This window comes from Prionailurus viverrinus, chromosome A1 (assembly GCF_022837055.1).
Source record: "Prionailurus viverrinus isolate Anna chromosome A1, UM_Priviv_1.0, whole genome shotgun sequence".
Lineage (NCBI taxonomy): Eukaryota > Metazoa > Chordata > Mammalia > Carnivora > Felidae > Prionailurus > Prionailurus viverrinus.
This window is the reverse complement of record NC_062561.1, coordinates 164,651,932-164,676,904: the sequence shown is the minus strand read 5'-3', so window position 1 is coordinate 164,676,904 and position 24,973 is coordinate 164,651,932. Positions and strand designations below refer to the sequence as shown.

The 24,973-nt window shown below is 33.3% G+C and overlaps 1 protein-coding gene across 12 annotated transcripts in view; it reads right to left on the bottom strand.

The window, feature by feature from the left end:
- Window positions 1-24,973, bottom strand: part of PPIP5K2 (diphosphoinositol pentakisphosphate kinase 2) — a 72,386-nt gene that overhangs the window by 15,816 nt on the left and 31,597 nt on the right. For 5 of the 12 annotated variants that reach the window (XM_047851180.1, XM_047851196.1, XM_047851189.1 and 2 more), the window contains exons 18-27: window positions 22,987-23,128; window positions 21,995-22,218; window positions 16,297-16,424; window positions 15,603-15,717; window positions 10,121-10,228; window positions 9,913-10,029; window positions 6,357-6,524; window positions 3,846-4,019; window positions 2,481-2,553; window positions 648-767 (exon numbers count right to left, since the gene is read on the bottom strand). In XM_047851180.1, the coding sequence (XP_047707136.1) occupies window positions 648-767; window positions 2,481-2,553; window positions 3,846-4,019; window positions 6,357-6,524; window positions 9,913-10,029; window positions 10,121-10,228; window positions 15,603-15,717; window positions 16,297-16,424; window positions 21,995-22,218; window positions 22,987-23,128 (1,369 nt within the window). Of the gene's footprint in view, window positions 1-647; window positions 768-2,480; window positions 2,554-3,845; window positions 4,020-4,052; window positions 4,821-6,356; window positions 6,525-9,912; window positions 10,030-10,120; window positions 10,229-15,602; window positions 15,718-16,296; window positions 16,425-21,994; window positions 22,219-22,986; window positions 23,129-24,973 lie in introns of those variants that run through there. The other 7 variants (XM_047851210.1, XM_047851219.1, XM_047851201.1 and 4 more) reach the window with 4 other exon arrangements.

Below are 24,973 nucleotides of genomic sequence, written 5' to 3'. Positions count from 1 at the left end.
TGTTTTACTGACTTAAGTAAATTTGTGGATATATGAAAAGAAGTTTTAAATAAATCAAAGGGTAATAAACACTCCTATTAATAGAAGGGACAAGCTTCCAGAAGCCTCCAAGGATAGTCCAAATATTAAAACTTAAGGTACATTAACAACAGTGAGAGGCTATCCAACTAGGGATTCTAAAATATTCTCATCATATGTTTGTTTTTATAAAAATATTGCCAAGTATAGAAGTATATTTTCTTCTACTTATCTACATTCCATTCACTTTATTTTATTTTTATTAATATCAGTAAGTAAAATAAGGGATAACGATAAACAAAAGTTTAAAAGATCAAAGAAAGATTTATTCTTTATAATATGGCTTATCAACTATCTAAAAGACCCAATACATGTAATGCAGCTCTAAACTTCACATTTGAACAAACTGTTTATTGAATAAGTACTGTATGTCTAACTACAATTAACTCTTTGATGAAACATGAGTCCAAGCTATGGATAAGAGAGCACTGGTTGTCACTTAGGCAAAGGGTGCTAGGATTCCATTTGAGTTAGTCAGTGGGCTTAGGCTTGTCTTTGAGAAGTACTATATGCTCATGGGTGTGTGCATGGGTGTGGATATGAATCTGTGTGTGCATGTGTGCACATACCATCTATGCAGCCAGAAGAAGTCAGCTTTTTACGATGAGTACGAGCATAATCCTGTAGGTTAGGTGCGCTTGAAGAACCCCCGAGCACCGAGGTGCTAAACAGGCCCGCACAGTGAGACCCTGATGGGAGTTAGAGAAAATACATACACAACGGGTGTTCTTCCATTCACATTGGGAATTCATGCAGCATGCAATAACATGGCTCTTACCACACTTATCTGGCAGTGCCTTGAACAGGCTCACAATTCGCTTGTAATGTCAAGTTTAATATAATCACCACCACCATTTATCATATGTACAAATGAGGGTACATAACACTGTATAAAATGTTGTCTTTGAGGAAAATAATATGCCTACACAATTAGACATATACATTTTAAAACTATTAAAAACACTACTATAGAAGTTAATTTAGGTTGATAAGGGATTCTGTCAATTTGCATTAACAGGTCATATAAAGAAATCTCTCTTCGCACAGATCTAGTCACAATAGATCAGCATTTTTGAATGTATGTCTGTAAATGAAGAATTTTTTCTGATACCCTTGAGTTAAGAATCATCAACATATGTTATGAAATAAAACAAAGCTTACTAATTTGTGAGACCAGGTAAGAACAACTTCTTGTAGGTCATCCAGGCCTAAATCATCTTACACTTCTAATACTTGAATGACTTAAGATCTTAATTAATAAGACCCTATGAAACACATTATCAGCAAATAAAACACAGCCAATACAACTGATGCTTAGTTTGTAGTCAAAGTCTTCACACCCAAGTAAAACTTTTACCACTAGGTGAAGATTAAATAAATTTCTATCAAATACATTTTGATACATAAAGGAAGATCATGTGGGAATATTAAGTTACCAACACAAGCTATACGTAATTAACTAAAGATCTTCAAGTAAGTAGGCATCAACAAGCAGTTCATATACTTAGTATACAGAGCAAAGTACATATATAGTTGAAAATTACTTATTTATGCTTTTATTAAACCTATTTAGACAACTACTTACAGAAAATACTATGCCATTACCTCCTATAGTTTACCAACAATGAGCTTAAAACCTGTAAGTTTAGCAAGATCTTTCTCGATGTTGCTTTGCAACATTATTTGCAAAGAACCAGTTATGTTCTATAGGTCAAGAAAGAGTAACAACTATCTCTGTGCATTAGTTTTGGTTTGGTTTCTCTTAGGAAATAGTCAAAAGGAAAATTAATACACCAAGAAAGGGTTTAAAACACTCTTTACTAAGTAAGTTAAAAACAACAACAACAACAACAACAACAATAATTTTTTAAAGTAGGCTTCACAATAGCACAGAGTCCAACGCGGGGCTTGAACTCATGACCCTGAGATCAAGACCTGAGCTGAGATCAAGAGTTGGATGCTTAATCCACTGAGCCACCCAGGCGCCCCCCTAAATTTTTTTTTTTAATCAGAAAAGTAGAAGGTTCTGTTTTGTATGCAATAGCGTATTCACAATTTTATCAAGTGGGAAAAATGAAGTTCCTTCCTAAATTAAAGCATTTTGGGATTTTAATTTATAGAATACAAGACTAAAAACTAGCATTGGCAATTGGACTAAGCAGTTTACATTATGGACATTTAAAAAAAATTATACATCAAAATTAAATGCTATTTCTTGTTCATTTTATCAAAACTTTATTGTATACTTTGAGTTGTACAACTCAACATTTTTGAATTAGTGTATGTTAAATAAAAATAAAGCATAGCATTTGGTCATGCTTTCGTCACTGAAGAGTTAGTTTTACATGTGTGCAAAATAGGGAGTTGAAGGTCTGGAATTCAATTTCCTTTAGACCACATACCTACAGTAGGGTTCTGCTTCTGTTCCACAAGAGTTCTTGGTGTTCGCAGATAATTAGCATTTTCAGATACAACCTGCACAAGGAAAGCAAAATAAATGAGGTAAAACAGTAAAATCAATTTAAAAGTCCATACTTCATTTGCAGCCTGTTCCAGACAGACAAAGGTTAATAAGCTGTATGATAAATATTAGTAGAAATACATAAAACATGAAAGATCATGCAAGATCCCCTTCTGAAGGGAGTCCATTTCATATGAAGTCCTTGCAATGAAGTGGTGCAAAGCAGGCATTCAGAATGAAATATCATGTATGAAACAAGACAGATGAAAAGAAACAATTAATAGATTGATAAAAATTCACACTCTCTTAAAAGAAGCCAAATGCCCACTTTTAAACAGCTCCTGTATTTGAAGGGGGGAAAAAACAATCACAAACAAAAGAAAAGACAGACAGAGACTGTTGAGGTCACCATACAATTACTGATCCATGCACGGGCTTTATCAGAGTAACCTTTAAATATTCACAGCCTTAATGGATACCATAATCCCTTTTCCTATAATCAAATGCATTATACTTCCAAAAGGAAATTGCTGAAATTCTCAAAAAAGTCATGTGTAACAGCATGGAAGTGTAAAACCTTCCACTATAAAACAAAACAAACCCCCAAACCCTAGTATTTTAAATTTCCAAATGTCATCACAGAAAGTCCTTCTGAAATCATTTAACTTTGGCCCACATTATTAATGGGCACCTATACATTATACCCTTTCATAAAGAGAGCATTAAAATATTACACAACTAAACCCCACGCTGTATATATCCCTTAAATTAGATACTTCCAGATAATGCAATAGTGAGGGAGAGAACAATCAGTGTTACATGAGCCCTGCTAATTAACACAGGACCATGTAAATCTTGGATTTTAAAAAATGTTCAAACTCTCAGCAAATTCCAAATGGAGTCTAATATTTCAATTATGGGGGAAATGGTTACTGAATTTTCTTACCATCAAATTATGTAATTTTGTTTCTAAATGTTTTAAAGGACAACAATGCCAAAAAAACGATTTCTCTCCTTTAAAAAAATTTTTTTATTAACACTAAAAGTTCCAGGAGTATAAAACTTATTAACTTGTTAGTCCTGGATATTTAAAACCCTCCCAGTAAAAATCCTAAACACATGCAAGGTAAGTGGTTTCTTTCCCTCAAATATTATCAGTCAGATATCACAAGCATTTGAAAATTAAAAATTAAAATACAGAAGGATTTACTCTGATGTTAAATATAAGGGATTAGATGTCCTCAAAGACAGCTATTTGTTGCTCTGAATGCAGGTAGAAAATTTTAATGAAGTAAAGTTTAAAAACCTGTTGCCATGAGCCAAAAATACTGGATGTGAAAGCCAATGATTTGGGGGAGACAGGGGAAGAAGTGATTTGTTCCCCTGATCTGCGTCTTCGACGCCCAGTACCCACACCACTGGTATAATGCAGCCAGGTACCAGTACCCTCTGGGCTAGACACACTCAGGGGGCTCTCTTCCTGGAAGTGAGAAAGGGGCAAAAAAAAAAAAAAAAAAAAAAAAAAAAAAAGCAGAGCATGCAAAGTTAGATACAACAGAGCCAAATGATCAGAAAGAAAAAAAAATACAGTTTGTTTGCATTTGTTTAACAATTTTTAAGAAACTATTAAACAGTAAGTTGGGAGCCAAATAATTCAAATATTTGAGAAACTGACAGGAATGGCTTACAAATCTAATTGCATGTGACAACAACTGTAAGAATTACCTTATTATCTTAAATATACAAAATATCTATACTGCTTAATAGTTGTTCCTTGTCTCTTAAAACTGGAAAGATTTAACAATTTTCTGTCTTAGCAACTTATAAAATATGAAAGTATTGTTTAATTTTAGATATTCAAGACGTTTTGTGCTATACTAACCTTTTAACCCAAAGCACTAAAGAATTGTGCAAAGGGTTAAAGAGATTTCAATGTATGTAAGGTAGAAAAGAAAACCTGTCTGCCAGCCATATTAAAAAAAAAAAAAAAAAAAAAAGAGGTAAGATGGATTCAAACTGCACTTGTTTCCACTTTCAAGTTATTTGTTTACCCCCTCCAAAGATTATTCATAGATTCAATAGGCAAAACATGCAGCAAACATTCTCATTTACATGTTTGCATGTTCAGGTTTCAGACAGTGAGGACAGAGTAAAATCTACTTGCACAAAATGAAGAGAATAGTCTTTCTCTCTGTGTGTCTTTTGGAAGTACAAACTTCTGATATCCATGGAGATGGTGGACGCTGGAAAAAGTCTTCAAGGTTTTACTTGAATTATTTACCTTATGGAAGTAAAAGTTTAGCATGGCATAGAAATAATCTCTTGAAAGCAACTATTTAAGTATGAGAAAAAGGTTTATAAATGTGTTCTGTGTCTTAAGAATTAACAAAGGGCAGTAATTTTGTTGAAGATTTTATAAACATAAATGTGTTGCAAAATGGACTCCCAACACATTTGGCTGTATCAGTGTTATAACGTTTTTGGAGTGCAGGAGAAGGTTTAATGGTGAAATTTTGAACAATCTGATTAATTTGCAGATTGCTCTTATTCAACAACATCAAAATCACTGCCCTCACACAAATGGTAGTTTAGGTTATATTAATATGTCATTTCCCGATTTTTTTTAATTAAAGATACCTGAACATAACCCCAGGTTTCTCATTTTTAAATTAAGTATAGTAGAACATAATCCCAAATTCTACAGTTGTTAGTCATCCTCCTTTATAATTAACTTAGAATATCATAGAAATCCTAACTAGTACACAATTTTTATTATAAAATTATAACAATCTATTTTACTGATGGATGTTTTTCCTATTCATACTTGCCCAACTGGGTCACAGATATATTTGAAATTTGAGAATCCTAAAGCACTTATGTTTGCATAATTTGAGGCTATAGAAATGAGCATAATTCTTTTTTGTTGTTTATATTCTGACTCAACAACTGCTAAATAAATGTTATACCTAACTCTTAAGTCTTGGCATGTTTAATTATCAACAAAAAATATTTTTCTAATTAAAAGTTTATGGTTGTTTCTATCTTACAATCTTGCTCTATGCTTTTACTTTAGCATTTAGACAACATTTATAAGCACTAATCTCAATCAGTGCTGGGGAGAATCATGCTACTGAGAACACAGATAACCCAAAATTAAGGTATTTAAAATATAAAAATATATACAGGTGTTAAATATTTACTTAACTAGCTACAATCCAACTCTTCAACTTTACTCTTAAGTCTTCTTTTAGTAGTTGCTTAAGTGTTATTCTATTAGAGAACATAAGAACTAGCTTTATTTAATTGTAGACAAAGGTAAACTTTCAACTAGCTCTTCAAATTTTCAAATTCCTATACTGGTTTTTGCAATCAGGCTGACATTTTAGAAGTTCATATCTTTATTACAGTGTCACTGGAATCAGTTGTTGTTGAAGCATTTCTGGCAATACCTCTCTCCTTTCAGACAAAAATTATTCTCTGCTCATTACATCAAACTCTTAAAAAAGTTCTTTATTAGAATAACTTAAAGTGACAGGACAAAAAAAAAAAATAGATCAGCTCTTGGAAAGGTCTTATTTTACCATATCTGTTCAACTTGGTTACAAAAACTATACATAGAGCTCCAGATTCTTAAAACTAATCTCTTTTTTAATGGCCTCTATATTTTTAAAATATTTATTAGAAATATAGGCAAAGATAAAAATAAAAAATCTGTCAGGGGTCCCAAGTTCCATAATTAAAGCTGTATTTTCTTTTCTGGTTTATTAAAATATAGTTAGTTTATTTAACGAAAACGTGCTCTGACACATATACTTACTTCATTTGTAGCCATCTTCCTAGATCTTGGAAGTGGAGACTTCCTGTGTATATGAATTGGCTCTGATACCATTGGTTTGAACAGTATCACAGCACGATCAACCTCATCTTTTTTAGAAGTATGTGGTTCCTCATCATTATCAATTTTAAAAGATCTCCTGCCTTCATTCTGTAGGCAAAGAATACAACATATAAAATTCAGATAAATTCTCTTCTGATGAACGAATTCAACCACCAGTTGGTGAAGTCAGTTGAAGTACATATACAAGTTTGTTTATTCAAATCAATCCATATTAATTGAATTTTTACAACGGCCTAGTACTATACTAGGTATCATGAGACAGATGACAGAGTACCCAACTTTAATAAAAACATATACTCCACAGAGAAATTAAACAGCTAAATGACAATATAAAGCCATCTAAAACAAAGTACTTAATTTTTATCAAATGCCAAAATAAATAAGAAATAATAACAAATGACAGTAATAACAGACATCAATTTTATTATATAGGAATGGCATCAGCATGAGCACAAACTAAAACAGCATTTTAATTTATAAATTTCAGAATATTTAAATTCTGTTCCAAATATTCCCAACACATGTGATGACTGCATACATAAATAATCATGCGATGACCTACTAAATATTTACTGGGTGTGCCAGGACACAGATGAATAAGATAAAGTCCCAGGTAAAAGATAAACAAATTAAAAAAATTTATACCAAATATATATCTATAATAGAAAAAGTAAATTGGGGCATAGTCATAACACTAAAACACGTATTGTAAAGCAGTAACAATGAACAGACTAAAAGTAAATATAATTATATCAAAGAATCTCACAAACATAAGATTAGCAAAAAGAAGTCAAGCAGAAGTACCTAAAACCCCTCATCAAACTAAGGAGTATAGGAAATGAAGAGGAACTTCTTTCATTGGTTAAGGGATATCTAAAATCTTGACAACTGAGCCTGGGTGGCTCAGGTGGTTGAGCATCTGACTTTAGCTCAGGTCACGATCTAACAGCTTATGAGTTCGAGCCCTGCGTGGGGTTGTGCTTACAGCTCAGAGCCTGGAGCCTGCTTTGGATTCTGTGTCTCCCTCTCTCTCTGCCCCTCCCCTGCTCATGCTTGCTCATACACTCTCTCTCTCTCTCTGTCTCTCTCTCTCTCAAAATAAATAAACATTAAAAAAAAAAGATCTTGACACATCATCAGTTAATAAACCACTGAAATATTAATGTGTCTACCATTACTAAATCTACTCAACACTGTACTGGACATTTGTCACAATTAATAGATATGATCATATACATAGGAAATCCAAATGACTCTATGGATAAACTACTAGAATGAATAATAGCATATGGTGAGGCTGCTAGTTATAAAATCTTCATATAAAAATGAGTTAAAATTCAATTTGACAATAACAAACAAAGGAGAATTTGAATAAACCACTTATGATAGCATAAAAATACAAAGAACTAGGAACTAATCTGACAAAGATACAACACATGAAAAAATCCCTTAATTATATCAAAAAGATATAAAAATAGCTAAATAAATTCAGAGATATACCAAGTCCTTGCTATTGTCCTCAAATACTGTGTTATTGCCCTCAAAATTGATCTGGAGAATTTATGTAATCTCAATCAAAATCCCAAAAAGATCTCTTTGCAACGTTACTTTTTGCTTTAGCTTGAGAATGTCTACGTGTTTAGTATCAACACTTCAATTCAACACCATACTGGTCCAAGCTAGTAGCACTTCATAAAAGCATATCCAAATGGCCAATACACATATGAAAAGGTGCCAATCGTTACTGGTCATGAGGATAATGTAAATTTAAACCATGACAAGAAATCACTACATATCCCTCAAAATGGCTACATTAAAAAAAAATCTATTTATCTATATCTATATCTATATCTATATCTATATCTGTATCTGTATCTATATCTATATCATACCAGGGGCTGACAAAGATGGCAGTATCTTTAGAAAACTATTTGACTGTATTATCTCAAGCTGAACATATGCACACCCTATGACCTAGCAAGTTTACTCCTTGATGTATATCCAAAAGAAATGTGTACATATATTCACCAAAAGACTTGTACAAGAATGTTCATGAAAGCACTCATCTTCATAGCTTGAACTGGAAACAAATGATCAAAGTGGAATAGATGAACACACTGCACTATATTTACTTCTATTTATTGTTGCCATGTAATCCTATATGGCAACAGAAACAACAGAATGGATGAAACTCATTAACATAATGAAAGAAAACCCACCCCACACCCCCAAAAAAGCATGTATTTTGTGATTTCATTTATAACAAGTTCAAAAATAGGCATAATTAAAACATGGTGCTAACTGTCTTGATAGGTATCTTTGGGGAGAAGACAGGGAGGCTATGACAGGGAGGGGCACAACTGGATCTTCTGGAATGATGATATTATTCTATCTATTACCTGGTTGGCTGTTTTATAATTGTGTTCATTTTGCAATACATCATTAAGCTATACACTTTGGATTTATCAATATGAGTTATAGTTTAGTAAAAAGTTTTAAATTTAATATATATTTAACTTTGTAAGATTACTCTAAGAATTAAAATACAGTAATTTGTGCCAAGTGCTTATTAGCACAATGTTTACCATGCAATAGTGCTCTGTGGGAGATGCAGGAGAGAAGCATCAAAGGAAAAGACTTCAAAAGGGAAAGGCTGGAGAAGGTGCAAGGCCTTAGGAAATGTTTACATACCTGAACTAGGCTGGCTAGAACTCTAAGCCTAGAGCCATTAACATTGTCCAGGGCCGGATCCTCCTTCACACCTGACCCTTCCTAGTGTTATAGCAACAATTAACTCGAAATTCAACCTTGAAAAGCTAAACCATTAGATTAATTAATACTTGCTTAGATGACTTTATGCACAATTATCCTAACAAAAAGCTTCATTCTGGAGTCGGGGGCCCTGGGGCCTCATTCCATCCAGTATGAGGACCTTTGCTTAACTGCACTTTATTTGCGCACTCATCTTTTGCGACAGGCCATACTCCCTGCAACAGTGCTCAAGTAATACAACCAAAACCCAAACCAAAACTATAGTTAAGCATTGTAAATAATGGCCTTAAAAATACAAAAAGTTTAGGGGCCTCGGGGTGGCTCAGTCGGTTAAGTGTCAGACTTGGGCTCAGATCATGATCTCCTGGCTTGTGAGTTCGAGCCCCACTTTGGATTCTGTGTTAACAGCTCAGAGCCTGGAGCCTGCTTGGATTCTGTGTCTCCCTCTCTCTCTGCCCCTACCCAGCTCGAGCTCTGTTTCTGTCTCTGTCACTGTCTCTCTCTCAAAAATGAATAACATCAAAAAAATTTTGAAAAAAATACAAAAAAATCTAAATAAAACATAAAATTCTAGTATGCTCAGAAATGTTGTCCTCCCAGGGTGCCTGGGTGGCTCAGTTGGTTAAGTCTTCAACTTCTGATTTCGGCTCAGGTCATGATCTCACAGTATATAACCAAGCCCTGAGAATTTCATCTTTATTACCTCTCTTGAAGCTGGTCTATATCCATAGCCTGATGGTAAATTTTTGTCTTCTTCGCATCCTTTAGCTCCAGGACTAAAATGTAATTCAACATGAAACCGTTCCTCTGAGGAAAGATCCTAAAAAATATTATAGAACATTTTCAAAATGAGAAATGTCAGGCTATTTATTTACCTATGGTAATACACCCAAATCAAGAACTCTTTTTACCTTGTTAGGATCCTCATAAAGCATGATAACAATCTGAGTCATATAATTGAGTTCATTGACAACATTTAAGTAATCCATAGCCCGTTTCCACTGTTCATCCTTCGATTCCTAAACAAAAGGTATATGGTAAGCATTTTCTCCTATTGCTTTACTTGAAAGTCACTCTATTTTCATTACGGTAGTTATTTAATCTTGAGTGATACCATACAAATAAGGTAAATAAGTATATGCTCAACCTCTCAAAATAACTCCACTATCTTTAAGTCTTGATAAATTACTTGTTTAGGTAAATTATTTTAAAAATCTGTTATGGCATTCTTAGAAAGTCTAGTGGTAACTTTTTTTAATAGCTTCTAGAATTTAAAAATTAAAAATCTCTTGAAATACAAACCCACAACTGAATTCTGAGGGTAAGGAGCAGTGAGTTGTTAACCTTAAGTTCCAAAGTACCTAATGTAGTATCATGCTTCGTAAACTGAATACTATCGTCTAAGAATAGAGCTATTTTTCCACCATCAAATAGTGCATGTATGTATTACATGCCTATCAGTAAATATGCCTTGTTACACTGCAGTGGTATTTAAAATAATCAGCAGGAGGTGGCACATGTAGGTTCCATTAATCTTACCATCTCCTTCATCGCTCCTCCACCTTCATTTAGATAATCATGGTCTTTAAACATCTAATCACAGAGCATCAGAACTGAAAGGGATCCTAGAGAACATGAACTACAAACATTCTAAGTAGAAAATTCTATCTGAAAAGGTTAAACTAGTCAAGGTACAAAGTCTACAGTCAATAGTCAATAGGGTCCACATCACAGAAAACTCTCTTCCACATGTCATAAACTTTAGAAATAAAGGCATACAACAATTTTTTGCATATAGTAAGAGTATTCAGTATTTTGCACTTCAGTATAAAATGTGCATTGTTTTAAGAAATGAAATTTGATATACAAAAGCCCAAACTTATAACACCACATGTTAATTGCATATTAAAAAAACCCAGAAAACAAAACTAGCATGTATTTCCTTTTAAAATTTAGACACTCAACATCCCTGAGGAAGCATGTCCCTTTTCAAGTTTATGGAAGAGTAAAATTAAATATACATCATATAATTTGTATTCTTCCATGTGTGCTTAGCATCATTGTAACAAATGGCTATCCACACCTCTAAATGCTGTAATGCCAAGCTATCAAAGCTGCTACTCTTAACCTAAGCAATACTCCAGAGAAACAACTGCATCTGTGTGTTTGTGAGTGTATTTGCAGAAGGTATATGTGCAAAGATATATACATTTTTTTCAAAATTAATAAAGAAAAATGTAAGTTAGTATAACATTTCTGAGTTATACTAAATGAGAATTACTATAAATGAAGGGTTTAAATTAAATACTAAAAATTTTCAATAGGTTCATGATCCTACATTATGAATAAGAACACCATCTAATAATATCTAATTCAGTGTTGTAGGTACAGGTTCTGCTAGGTCAGTGCTAATCAAGAGATGAAATTAAATAATATTTAGTAGCACTTTTATATTTATATACATTATATATAGTACTATATATCTTTATATACTATACATATTGTATATATAATAATATATCTATATATATACTATGTGTAGTATGTATATAATATATATAGCACTATATATACTACATATTTAGTATATTTAGCATATATTTAGTAACTTCCTGAATATAGTCAGTATGCAAAAATCCATAAAAACCTTTTTTTTTTAAAATTAAGTCTCATTCAATATAGTCCCTGAAATCTTATTTACAATATTGTTTCCTTAACAAACACCTTTAAAAAAAAAATCTATTATGGAGAGCTAGATTTTACCAAGTTCACACTGAAAAATCTACAATTTCAACTGGGAAGAGAATGAACAAGGTTTTAAGTATATTAGTTACAGGGTCTTATAAAGATATTATGACCTGGGACAATGATTTATAGTTCAAATAAATTAATTTTTTTAAATTAGCAAATGGGACATCATATTGATATTATAGACTTTACATGTATTTACTAATGTGAAAAATACTTTTTTTTTTCGAAAATCTGGAAGCAGAGTTTTAAAAGAATGGTGTTCAGTTTCTGTTTTACAAATGCAGTTGAGCGTGAGATATACTCAACAAGCTCTAGTGTATTGCCACCACCCTAGTCCAAATTACATCATCTTTTTTAGATCACTGCCATAGCTTCCTAACTGGTTTCTTCATATCTACTCCAGCCTATCTGCTGTCCACACAGCAACCAAAGCCATTTACTTCCCTGCTTAAAAATGGCTTCCTAATCCCTTTAGGATTCCCAAAGCACTGGCTCTTCATCCTTATTTGTTGCCATTTTCTCCATTGCTCACTATTATGCTCCATAGCCTTGTTCTATTGGTTCCTACATTTTCCATGCTTCATCCCCTAAGTAAATGTAAGAGAGTAAAAAATGAACCATGTAAGAGACGTAGTTCTCTCCCCCAAAAACAATTCCATCATTACTACTGGATATATGAATTCTTGCCTTGCTAATTAAGGGTCATTTTTTCCCCCAACTATTTCATTTATTAAAGCTGCAAGGGATGTCACTTGGGTATTCCTTAGGGACCAACAAGAAACCAAAACAAGAGGGAAGAACATATGAATTAGAAAACATGATTCGAACAGAACACTGAAATAACTTCAGGGTTACTTTAATATTAGTTATTCATCAAGGCTAATAATAAAATTAAGAATCAAGAGACATAAAAACAAATCTTCATTATACATCTAATTTCTCTTTACTAAAAAAGTAGGAAAACAAGACTGGATTTTCTTTTAAGGACCGACCATTTTTTTAACAGATGAGTATAGATGTGTACATCAATATATATACCAATGTCAAATTTAGGATGTAATAGAATAAGAAAATTAAAGGAAAATTCTTATTTGTTGCTATTTCACAGATGATGCAAAAATATTTTTGATATATAACAGGGTGACATTGTATTTTGGATAATCTATGGTTTGGGTATACTGAGAAACAAAGAAGATATTAAAATTTTTAAGTCTCTTTGGTACATTATCACTTCCATTGTCAATCCCTACAATGTCATTTTTTTTATCTTTTCAAATGCAAAATCTCTGGGAATCTTATTACCAGCCACTACTTTACTGTCATTAATATGTTGGCTTAACTCTGTGCCTTTAACTCACATCTGTGTCCTCACATATGAACATACTCAAGCTGTCTAAAACTAAACTTACTACTTTCTTTCTAAGACCTGATCCTCTCTGTAGGTGTTACTTTTATCAGTGAATGGGTAGGAATATATACCAATTTACCCATATTAGAGATATGGGAATCTTTCTCAGTTCTCTTCTCTTTCTTACCCTTCATACCTGTGAGCACTGGAAGGCTCTCAAGGAGAGCATTAGTGAAAGCCTAATGGGCCGTGAAAAGGTTGTTGGTGAGGGATTATAGAAAGAAAAATGTATCTGGAAGGTATAAGAAAAAGAACTCTTGCTATGTAGTGGCATAAAGTGTAAAAACACTAGCCTGTAGATGGTGGAAAATAAAAAGTATATCTAATGAGCTAGCTATGGAGATTTCTAGGAAAAGTACTGAACATGTCATCAAGATTCTTCTCACTGCCTGTGACAGGAGACAGCTACGCTGCAGGGAAATTGTCAATTACAAAGAAGCCAAGACTTTAAAAAAAAAAAAACAACACACCAAAAAAACTGTTCCTCATTCCGAGCCTTTTTAGGGAACAAACAATGCTGTAATTAAAAGATGGCTTTCAGGAAGAAAGGGTACACAGGAATCCACCATGAAAACGATGTGATTGCAAAAACACTTGTTAAGACCTCAAATCCTCCAAAGAAACAGAAGACTTCCTCAAGATCTTAGGAATATGTTTTTCAGATGCTCAGAATTAAATAATAAGGATTGCTGAGTGCCATCCCTTAATAACCACAGAGGGAACCCAAGGTAGAAAAGGGCTTATCCCTAAGAGATCTTTGGGTATGATTTATTTAGTACAATGTATTTCAAATTACTCCAGTATGATAGAACCCTAATTAAAGAATGGGCAACATGTACGTAGGTAGATTTCAAAATTGCTACGACCAATGACTACAGTATACCTTCTGTTTTACCCTCTCTTGAAAAGTTTATCTACTATAGTTATCTCATGCCTAACCCACCACTGTATAATGGGTATTTGAAGGACAGATAATTGGTCTCTTCAGTGCATAGGTCTTTAAGACTGAATGCTTTTGAGCACTCAAGGAGTTGTGTCCAAGGAGCCCCATCTACATCTGGACTTGAGTTAGATGAAGAAGCCTGGGATGCCAAGTTTATAATTAAATAGGATAGGATGGGTATTACTGGGTAAAAGGTTAAGTGAATTTTGAATATGGGAGAAATATGGATTGTGTGGTCAAGATGAGACATATTCTCATCGGATAATATGACAGTGACACTCCACTCATGTAGTAAGGTGGATCTATCTCCCCACCTCTTGAACCTGGATGAACCTCTGTGATTGCCTCAATCAATACAGCTCAGTATAAGTGATGTTATGTGACTTTGTAAGTCAGGTCATAAAAATGTCTTGCACTTGCACCTTGGTCCATTATGAAACTAAATCTTGGAACTCAGCCACCATGTTTGGAGGAAGCAGGTCACATGAAGAGGCCAGAGGTAAGTATTGTGGTCAAGAACTAAAGCTGAAGTTCTAGCTGACATACAGCATCAAGCACCAGACATGAGGAAAGCTTTAGATGATTCAAACCCCAGTCACTGTCTAACTACAACCTCATGAGAGACCCAAAGCGAAACTGCCTAAGTATATCAGTCAATCCTTTAAGCTGTGAGATAAAAATGTGATTGTTTTAAGCTAAACTTTGGTATGATCCATTACTAACAGTAGATGAGAGGAGCAATATCCAAACAAACACCAAGTTCTTTCTAACCCCTAAATAACTCAAATTTATCAGCTTCTCTTTATCTTATTACCACCAGCCTATAACATCATCTAAAATATTTTGCATTTGGGGCACCTGGGTGGCTCAGTTGGTTAAGCGGCCTACTTCGGCTCAGGTCATGATCTTGCGGTCTGTGAGTTCGAGCCCTGCGTCGGGCTCTGTGCTGACAGCTCAGAGCCTGGAGACTGTTTCAGATTCTGTGTCTCCCTCTCTCTGACCCTCCCCCGTTCATGCTCTGTCTCTCTGTCTCAAAAATGAATAAACGTTAAAAAAATTTTTTTTAAATATTTTGCATTATTGTTTGTTTAAATTAATCTTCTCCAAAGGGAAGGGAACATGTCTTTATTCCCAACATCTATCACAGTGCTTGGAATATAGTAGACCCTTGACAAATGATGGCAAATGATTAACTGTTGAAACTGCACAGTAAAGACTGGTGTTAGTGATTTGATTACAAATTCACAGAACCATATTTGTTAAGTAGATTGGAATAACTTACTTTACTTACATTGCATAAGGCACCATAGCGAAGAATAGATAGTAAAGAATGTACATGACTTTCACTGGTAAAATATAACCTGGTACGGACATGACGTTCAGGAGACAGAACACCTCTGGAATACCTGAAGTTAGTAGCAGACAGTATTAGAATATAAGCATACAGCCAAAACTCATTAAGTACTGACATTATTTTGTAAAATGGAACTTAATCTTACTAGAAGTCAAAGACCACAATAAGTAAATCTATCAGTCTTCCAACCACAAGGAGGAGTTACCTTAGTAGATATTCCTCTAACATGAAGATTAACTACAACTAACTAGAAGTCCTGAGATTAGTCAAAACAAAAGTTAACATTAGTCAAGTTCACTGCAAATAATTTGGTCATTTTAGCTCCTCTATTAGCAATGACAAATGTCTTAGCACTAAGGAAGTTCACAGACACTTATGGTGCTGAATGGGGTACACATTGATGATCCCATGTGAATGATGACACATATCACCTTTTCCTGTTCACCTCAGTTTTTCCTCAATTTGGAGACTTAAAGAACCTTGGTTGGAAGTTAACTGTTAGGAATATCTAGGTAATCCTTATTTCCATAGTGCGCTAAGTGACACATTCCTGATTTCTTCATAGGAACATTAGAGTTGAAGTATGGAAAAACAGATGCCTACAGATTTAAATACCAGTACAGTCTCTTACACAGGGTGGAGTTTATTTACAGTGTCATCATCTTGTGTCCTCTGAAGGTCTGAGCGAATTTTTCTAACTAGAGGAGTACAGTAGCCTTTGGCGATCTCCAGTTTTTCAGCTTTAGTTATACCATATTCCTGAGCAGAAAATACATGATATTAGAAAAAGGGTATAATGACAAAGCACTCTAACAAATGCACTGCTAAAACATTCTAGTAACAGACAAAATATTTCTATTAAGCTTTTTTTTTTTTAATATTACACAATTCCTAGTTTACATTTTTTGCAACTGCAAGGATACTATTCCTACAACTATTAAGTATAATGGGAAAATTTTTTTTTGGTAGAACTGAAAAAGCAAGTGATTTCTTAAAAGGGAAGGATGAATGGATGAATGTAATCTTTATGGACAGTAGCTCAACTCAATCATAAAGTTTTCAATGAAGAAATAACCCTAAAAGAAAGATGGATTAAGGACATAAACACTAAAGCACAGAACAACAATCAATAACCCTATGAAAAGAAATATAAATGAAACCATGAGATTTGATTTAAATGTCCAAGATGAAAAAGGCTAAACAATTATTTAAAAGCCTTTGGCTAATACTTTTAAAGACTTACCTAGTGGTGAGCAAGAAATGTCATGAAATTGTCAAATTTAATGATGCCTATAATAATGAGTTAATAAAATTTACAATGAGGAATTACGATATGAAGTGTTAAGAGAACATACTCATAATTGTAATAAAAATGAGATCAAAGAGGTAGATTTAAAAATGACCTGATGTGTGAAGAGAAAAAGCTGTGACAGCTGTGTAGATGGAAAGAGGGAGAAAGCAGAAAAGTGGAGTGGGAGGGACAGAGACAGAAAGGAGAGAAGAGAGAAGGAGGGAAGAAACAGGCATACTATCTCTCTCCAAGTTCATTCAGTATATCTGAATTTAAAGGCTACTTCCTGCTATCAGGAACTTCCCAGATAGCAAAAATTCTTTATGGATAACAGATCTGAAAAGTGCCAAATAAAGAAGAGGTTGATTGATTACAGATGGAAGGCCTATGAAAATACTTCTTGGTGTCATTTATCTTAAACTAAAGCTTCATTGGTTCAATAATCTTACCAACATAGGTGACTGTGAATTGGGTATGCAAAAAACATGTATGTATACATATAATTGTGTATACGTGAACAAAAGGAAAATATTGGCATTAAAAACCATCAGGGGAGGGGTGCCTTGGTGGCTCAGTCGGTTAAGCATCCGACTTTGGCTCAGGTAACAATCTCGCTGTCATGGGTTTGAGCCCCATATTGCGCTCTGTGCTGACAGCTTAGAGCCTGGAACCTGCTTTGGATTCTGTGTGTGTCTCTCTCTCCTCCCCTGTTCAGTCTGTCTCTCATTCTTTCTGAAAAATAAACATTAAAAAAATTTTTTTTTGTTGTGTGAAAACCAATTTGACAATAAATTTCATGTATTAAAAAAATAATAAAATAAATAAAAATTAAAAAAAAATCATCAGGGGGAAATTGTGTGTGTGTGTGTGTGTGTGTGTGTGTGTGTTGTTACCAAGGTATGAATAAACAGGTAGTCTTCTACACTGTTTAACTGGAAGAAAACTGGTAAAAGATTTCTGGAGCTACAGAAATAGTCTTGAGTGCATGTGAAGATGTTTAAAGAGAGCAAAATAAAAGATATCATATTCCCAAATATGAAAAAATCATTACATAATTATTACATCATACCATTTAGCTATTAGAAATAACGATGTACATATAGGTTTAATAAAATGAAAGAAGTTCTTCGTTCTAAGTGAAGAGACAAAAATCAGGTTGTAAAACAGTATGGCTTTCCTGGTTCCCTTTTGCAAAGAATACATTTGTTATATGTATGAATTTATGAGAAAAACTGTATCTTCATGATTCAAGGGAAAAGTCCTTTAAGAATTTTCCGAAACATTAAAATGTTTTTCTCTAGTTGGTAACATCACAGTGATCTTTTTTGCTATTTCTACATTTTCTAACTTTACACATAAGTATATTAATTTTGTAATAAAGAAATCTTTCCCTTTAACATATTGACATATTTTGTTCATCTGCTACCACCAACTGGGATCAAATAACTGTTAGATATCTTAGTTCTCAAGTGTAATTACAATATTTCTGCCATAAATAGGACTAACTAAAATACGAGATGAGGCTATCTGAAAGCTTATTATGTGGTTTTATTTAATGAGAGTGTCAATTGACTTTCTATGGCAAATACTGTTATAAACAATCCTCTGCATTTCACAATCCATAAATATTCAAAGACACGGTTTTCAAACTTTCTTAAATGTGATCTCTGTTAAGAAAACCTTAATACCAAATTTAGTCTTTAGATACTCTTATTGACTGCCATACTATCATGATGATTTTAAAGTATCATTTCTAAGCCAGGGCCTCTATTTGCTGAAAATTGAGACTGGTCAAAAGGTGAAAAGTTAATTTTATCACAGCAAAAATTCTGTTAACAGCTGAAAATTAGTTTAACTGTTAAAATAATTAAAAGTAATTATGTTGTATTTAAGCTTAGATATGATTAGAAGCACATATTTCACACAGCACTGATATAAAAATTAATCAGTTCGGGGCGCCTGGGTGGCGCAGTCGGTTGAGCGTCCGACTTCAGCCAGGTCACGATCTCGCAGTCCGTGAGTTCGAGCCCCGCGTCGGGCTCTGGGCTGATGGCTCAGAGCCTGGAGCCTGTTTCCGATTCTGTGTCTCCCTCTCTCTCTGCCCCTCCCCCATTCATGCTCTGTCTCTCTCTGTCCCAAAAATAAATAAACATTGAAAAAAAAAAATTTAAAAATTAATCAGTTCAATGTAAGAGTAGAAATGTATTTTTAGAGGTATAGCAACACTTTGAGGTACACCAGAGCATATATGCATTTTTCTTGCACAGACAGTGATATTCTCTAAAACTAAATTAGTATATTCTAAACAAGTCAAAATTTTACATTATTTAACTGAATCAAGTCTCTCTGCTTGAAATATTCTTTATTTCCTTGAAAATGAGGTAGGCAAAAATTTTCATTTTTCCCCATTATAAACTATAGTATCATTACAATTACTACATATACATTAGTAATTTTTAGTTTGTTCAGTGATTGAAAATGCCTGTTTTTTTTGTTTTGTTTTGTTTTGTTTTTTTGTCCATGGTTCTGGATTTATAAAGGCTTACTTAAAGTAACAAAACAAAATACTATTTATTGGAATGAATTCAGCACTTCATTAGAAAAGAAGAGACCTCAAATTTTTGCCACAATAAAGAGTATCAAACCAAAAAGTTAGGGAGGTAAACCCAAAGTTGTCCTTTCCTCAAATTATAATTTCAAAACTCTAGGAAAGCATGTAAAAAAAACTGCTGCTTTTAAAGTTATAACTTTACCAAAATACAATTATGAATTTACCAAAAATAAGACTGATTCTGGTAAGCCTGGAAAAAATGCTGTCTGAAGAGTTGTAAGATTTAAAAAATAAATAATTTATCCAAGAAAAAAATTCTGGAGATGTCTTCAAATAAGTTCTCAGACTGCTGAGAAGATCTAAGCTAAGTGCATCAAGACAATGTAACAGAGACTGAGAACCACTGAGCAAGACCAATTACTTTAAAAGATACAAATGACATCTCAAATCTTTCCCAAACTATTCTCATTTTTACTGGTTCTTTTAATTACAGTACTTTAAAAAATTCATTATAAAAATTTAAGTTACAAGGAGATGGTAAGAAATTTCTTCAGTGATGTAAGTAATACACCTGAAATACATACATAACACATAGGAGAGATTACATCTAAAACCCTTTTAACACTTGACTATCTTTTTAAGCCCAACTCTAAGAAACCAACTTTTCATTCCCAATTCTAGAACATGTAGTATATACATAACTGAAAAAGAGGAGACATGAGGTAAAATAAGCCATGTAACAAAACAGACATGATTATGTAACAAATCATTTGTGTATTTAGCCACTAAAGTGGTAAGTTTAGATATACTTAAAGCATACTTTGAATAATGAATATAGTCACCTGAAATATTTAAGAATCTTGTATTAACAGCTCACCTGTTAAACAGCATACTTTAAAAATAATCTCCACTGTAAGAATAAGTATAAATAATGTGCACTGAACCTAATATGCACAAAGCAATACAAAACAGTGAAAAAAAACTGGATCTTACTTACACTTCCAACCAGTGAATCATGTAATATACCAAAGATGGTCTATATTATACATCTAATCAAACAAATTAGTGTTCTCTCATGCTGAAAGAATAAGCTAATCTTTAACATGAACACAAGTAATTATAGGTAAGTTGTGCACTGTCTGAATTTCCAGTTTGTCAAAGGCTGTAGTTTTTCCTGAACTTTCTGTAAATATTAAGGACACTGATCTTAATTATTTTTATATGTATCTTTAAGTGAAGCAACTTTTGCTCAGAATCCTCATACTCTTCATGTATTCCATTTTTTCCTGCTTTTTAAGTTTGCTCATAGTTGGAATGTCTGATCTACTCCAATCTCCTCTTTAAAGGTCTTTTTTTTTTTTTTAAATTTTTTTAACGTTTATTTATGAGACAGAGAGAGAGACAGAGCATGAACGGGGGAGGGTCAGAGAGAGAGGGAGACACAGAATCTAAACAGGCTCCAGGCTCTGAGCCATCAGCACAGAGCCTGACGCGGGGCTTGAACTCACGGACCGTGAGATCATGACCTGAGCCGAAGTCGGACGCTCAACTGACTGAGCCACCCAGGCGCCCCTCCAATCTCCTCTTTACAGTATCCACATAATCATTAGTAATTGAGTTGAAAACGGTTCCCAAAAGGGTATCTGCTAACATTTCCTGTATCTCAATTTGTCTTGTTACTTACCTCTTTATTATCAATCTGATTCTCTGCCCTAATTACATTTAAATTATTTGAATTCTGGTTACACCTTTATTTTTATTCTCCTATAAATGAAAAGACCCATGACCCAACCCACACCCCTCCGATAACAACTTACACCTTGACCTCTAAATAATAATTTCAAAATACTTGCACATGAAGTAAAAAGACTTGCAAAATTTAGAGCCACAGCTACGTTTTTCTCCCATTCCTCACATATTTTCATAGCACAGACTTGATAGGTACATAATGGGTACCCAGCAAACACTTAAGTAATTTATTCCACCCTGTTTTAGTTGTCTTGTTTGTTAGGATATTACTGTTATTTAAGAGTATAAATTCTTAAATTTTAAAAAGTCACTACAATCAAACTATTAGAAAATCAGGTAATGACTTACTATACTAAAAAGTTTTGAATATAAAATTCACAATTATTCAGTTTCCTTTTAAAAGTTATGGATTTTATAGACAGAAGAAAACCATGGTTTTTTTTTAATTTTTTTTTTTTAACGTTTATTTTATTTTTGAGACAGGGAGAGACAGAGCATGAACAGGGGAGGGTCAGAGAGAGGGAGACACAGAATCTGAAGCAGGCTCCAGGCTCTGAGCTGTCCGCACAGAGCCCGAAGCGGGGCTAGAACTCGCGGACTGTGAGATCATGATCTGAGCCGAAGTTGGCCGCTTAACCGACTGAGCCACCCAGGCACCCCAAAACCAACTATGTTTTATCCAGTGATAGAAGAATCTACTCAACACTGTAAGAAAACTGATTCCTAGGAATTACTTACCTGAGGGATAACAATATCTGCTAATGCCTTTGAAAGCCTGTATAATTCCATTGTATTTTCTAATTTCAAGGAACCATTATGCTGAACATCATATTTTATACAGTCATATATGTCAGGGATTTTACTAATGTCGTATCTTCCATTCTTTGTTTTAAAGTCTTTTTCCAACTTGGACCATCTACGTAGCATAAGCTCTAATGTTTCACTATGGTAAAGTTGAATATCTAAAACAACATAACAATTTTAGCATATTAAACTTAGACTCAGATTAAGGGTATATATTAAAAAGTTGACAATTAGAAACATTTTTAAATATCAGAGGTGTAACTGTTAAGAAAGTAGGGAATGTTACCATAGGAGTATACTATTAGTAACCATACATTTTATAAACTTAAATAAAAGATATAAATACATGGCTTAGGACTTGGGTTTGGGTTTGTAAAAGACCTATCCTCATGTTACACACTTCAATAATCAAAAGAAAAAGAACAACAATAACAAAACTCTTAGGCTAATACATTTTCAATTCAAAATTTAAATACTATATAATTTTCTTATTAGATTCACAAAACTAACAGAATAGACAGTCTTTAGCCGAAAGGAATCTTAGAAATCAAATAGCTGAAAGGATTTATTCTTACCACTAAGAATCCTAGATTTCAAAGTTGCCAAATTAGAACCAAGCTAATCTCAGAGTGAGAGTCCAGATCTTCTTCCAATTGTTTGCATCTTATTATGCTAGTTATTTGCTGCCTAACTATATGACAATGCTACGTAATTAATCAAATAATATTTTATTATCTTTGTCATGCTGTCATGGATAAAATAAACCATAACCTATTTATTATTCTTTTGCTGGATGTATGTTAACTCATACCTAGATACAGTATGAGACTTAATTTTTTAAGAATTGATGCATCTTATTTTAAAATGTTTATAGTAATTAGTTAATATTTTTATTTGCTTTATGTTCCAAGGCACATAGTATTTACCTGATGATTTGGGATCTTCCATTCGATGTCTGATCTGAGAAGTCAAACTTTGTATCAAAGAATAAACTTTGTCACAGGTCTTCACAGGATTTTTAATTAAATGCATTGATTTGATAAGAGAAATGCTCCCAGATGGAGTAAGCTACAAATGAGTAAAGTATATATTTCACATGTAGTTATGCCTAATTGTCCAAGAGAACAATATACAAAACTTTCCAGTAGTTGGAGAACAATTTAATACCACACATGAAGATGACCCCCCAAACATAGTAATAACATCAAGAAGGAAGTAAAAATCTCAGAATTACATGTTAAAAAAATATCAAACATAAGCTATCATTAGATTGTCCACAGAGAAAATTTAGCAAAAGTACTCTAACTTACAATGAGAGTTTATTCTAACAGTGACAAATTGCTGACTCAGTATGGTTCTAGTCGTTTGACATATATTTACATGTAATAACACTAAGACTCTATTATTATCACCATCTTTTTCCAGATGAGGTACTTAACAGAGGTTAGGCAACTTGCCTAAGACCAAACCAAGAGTATGTCAAGAGTGGCATAAACTATAATGGATTCATATATAAATTTACCAGTAATTTATAATGTAAATAAAACTGCCTTAAACAAAGATTTTCATAATAAATTAAAAAAAACTAGCTTTATGCAGATTTTGATACACCTAAAAATATAATTTCCAAAAGATTGAAAGTAAAAAAAGATATACAATGCAAAATCAAGTAAGAGGGGAAGAGCTGTTGTTACTATATTCATCTCAAAACTTTGAGGCAAAATGTACTGATTGAAATGTATCTATTCTAAATTTGTAATCTACCTAATAACATGGTATCAAATATGTAAAGCAAAAATTAAGAGAACTACAAAGACAAGGAAAATCCACGAGTGAGAAATTTTAACACACAACAGTGAAAAAAGGAAAAAAGTCACAAAGTTTTGTTTTTATTGAAATGATAGAAAGTTCAAAATAAAAAAAGTTTAACTTAAAAATGTCATAGGTTTGGAAATTCTAAAACTACAGCTCTGAATCATCTATGACCAAAGAAGAAATCACAAATGAAATTAGAAAATATCCCAAACTGCATAAACCACAAAATTTATGCATATAATCATAAAGGGGAATTTATGGCCTAAAGTCCTTATTTTAGAAAAGATTGAACATTCAAGAATTAATAAGCAGACAGCTAGTGACACAGGTTTACAAAAGTGGAAGGAAAAAAATATAAGCAAAAATTAATCAAGTGGAAAACAAGTGCAAAATTCAGAAGACCAACAAATCAGTTATTTCTTTGAAGGGAGTAATAAAGTATATTAACCATGGTTAAACTGATCAAGAGAAAAAAAACTGTAGAATGTTATGAAATAAGAAGTGACAACTCTACAAAATCCTATAGACATCACAAAGAATTTAAAGAGGATATGATAAACTCCTACAACAATGTAACTTAATACTGACACAACACATAACAACAATTACTCTGGACTCCATGATTATAATGATTATTTGATTTCCCACAAAGAAAATGTCCATAGGATTTATCAGTAAATTTTACCGAACATTTCATTAAAGATATGTATACAAACTATTCTCCCAAAATAGGACTCCCTAACTAATTTTATGAGACTAGCATAATCCTGATATTGAAAGCAGACAAAGGCATAAGAATTAAAATGTAAAGGTTAATCTGAATCCTGAACATAGATGTAAAACTTCTAACCAAAAATAGTAAACCCAAACCAGTGAGATATATTAACACCACCACCACCACCACCACCACTATGTATATATGTAAATTGAGTTTATTTTAGGAGCAAAGATAGCTTAACTTTATTTACTTTTAAGAAAAAGGGAGCATGAAAGGGACAGAGAGACAGGGGCATAGAGGATCCAAAGCAGGCTCTGTGCTGACAGCAGAGAGCCTGATGCAGGGCTCGAACTCAAGAACCGTGAGATCATGACCTGAGC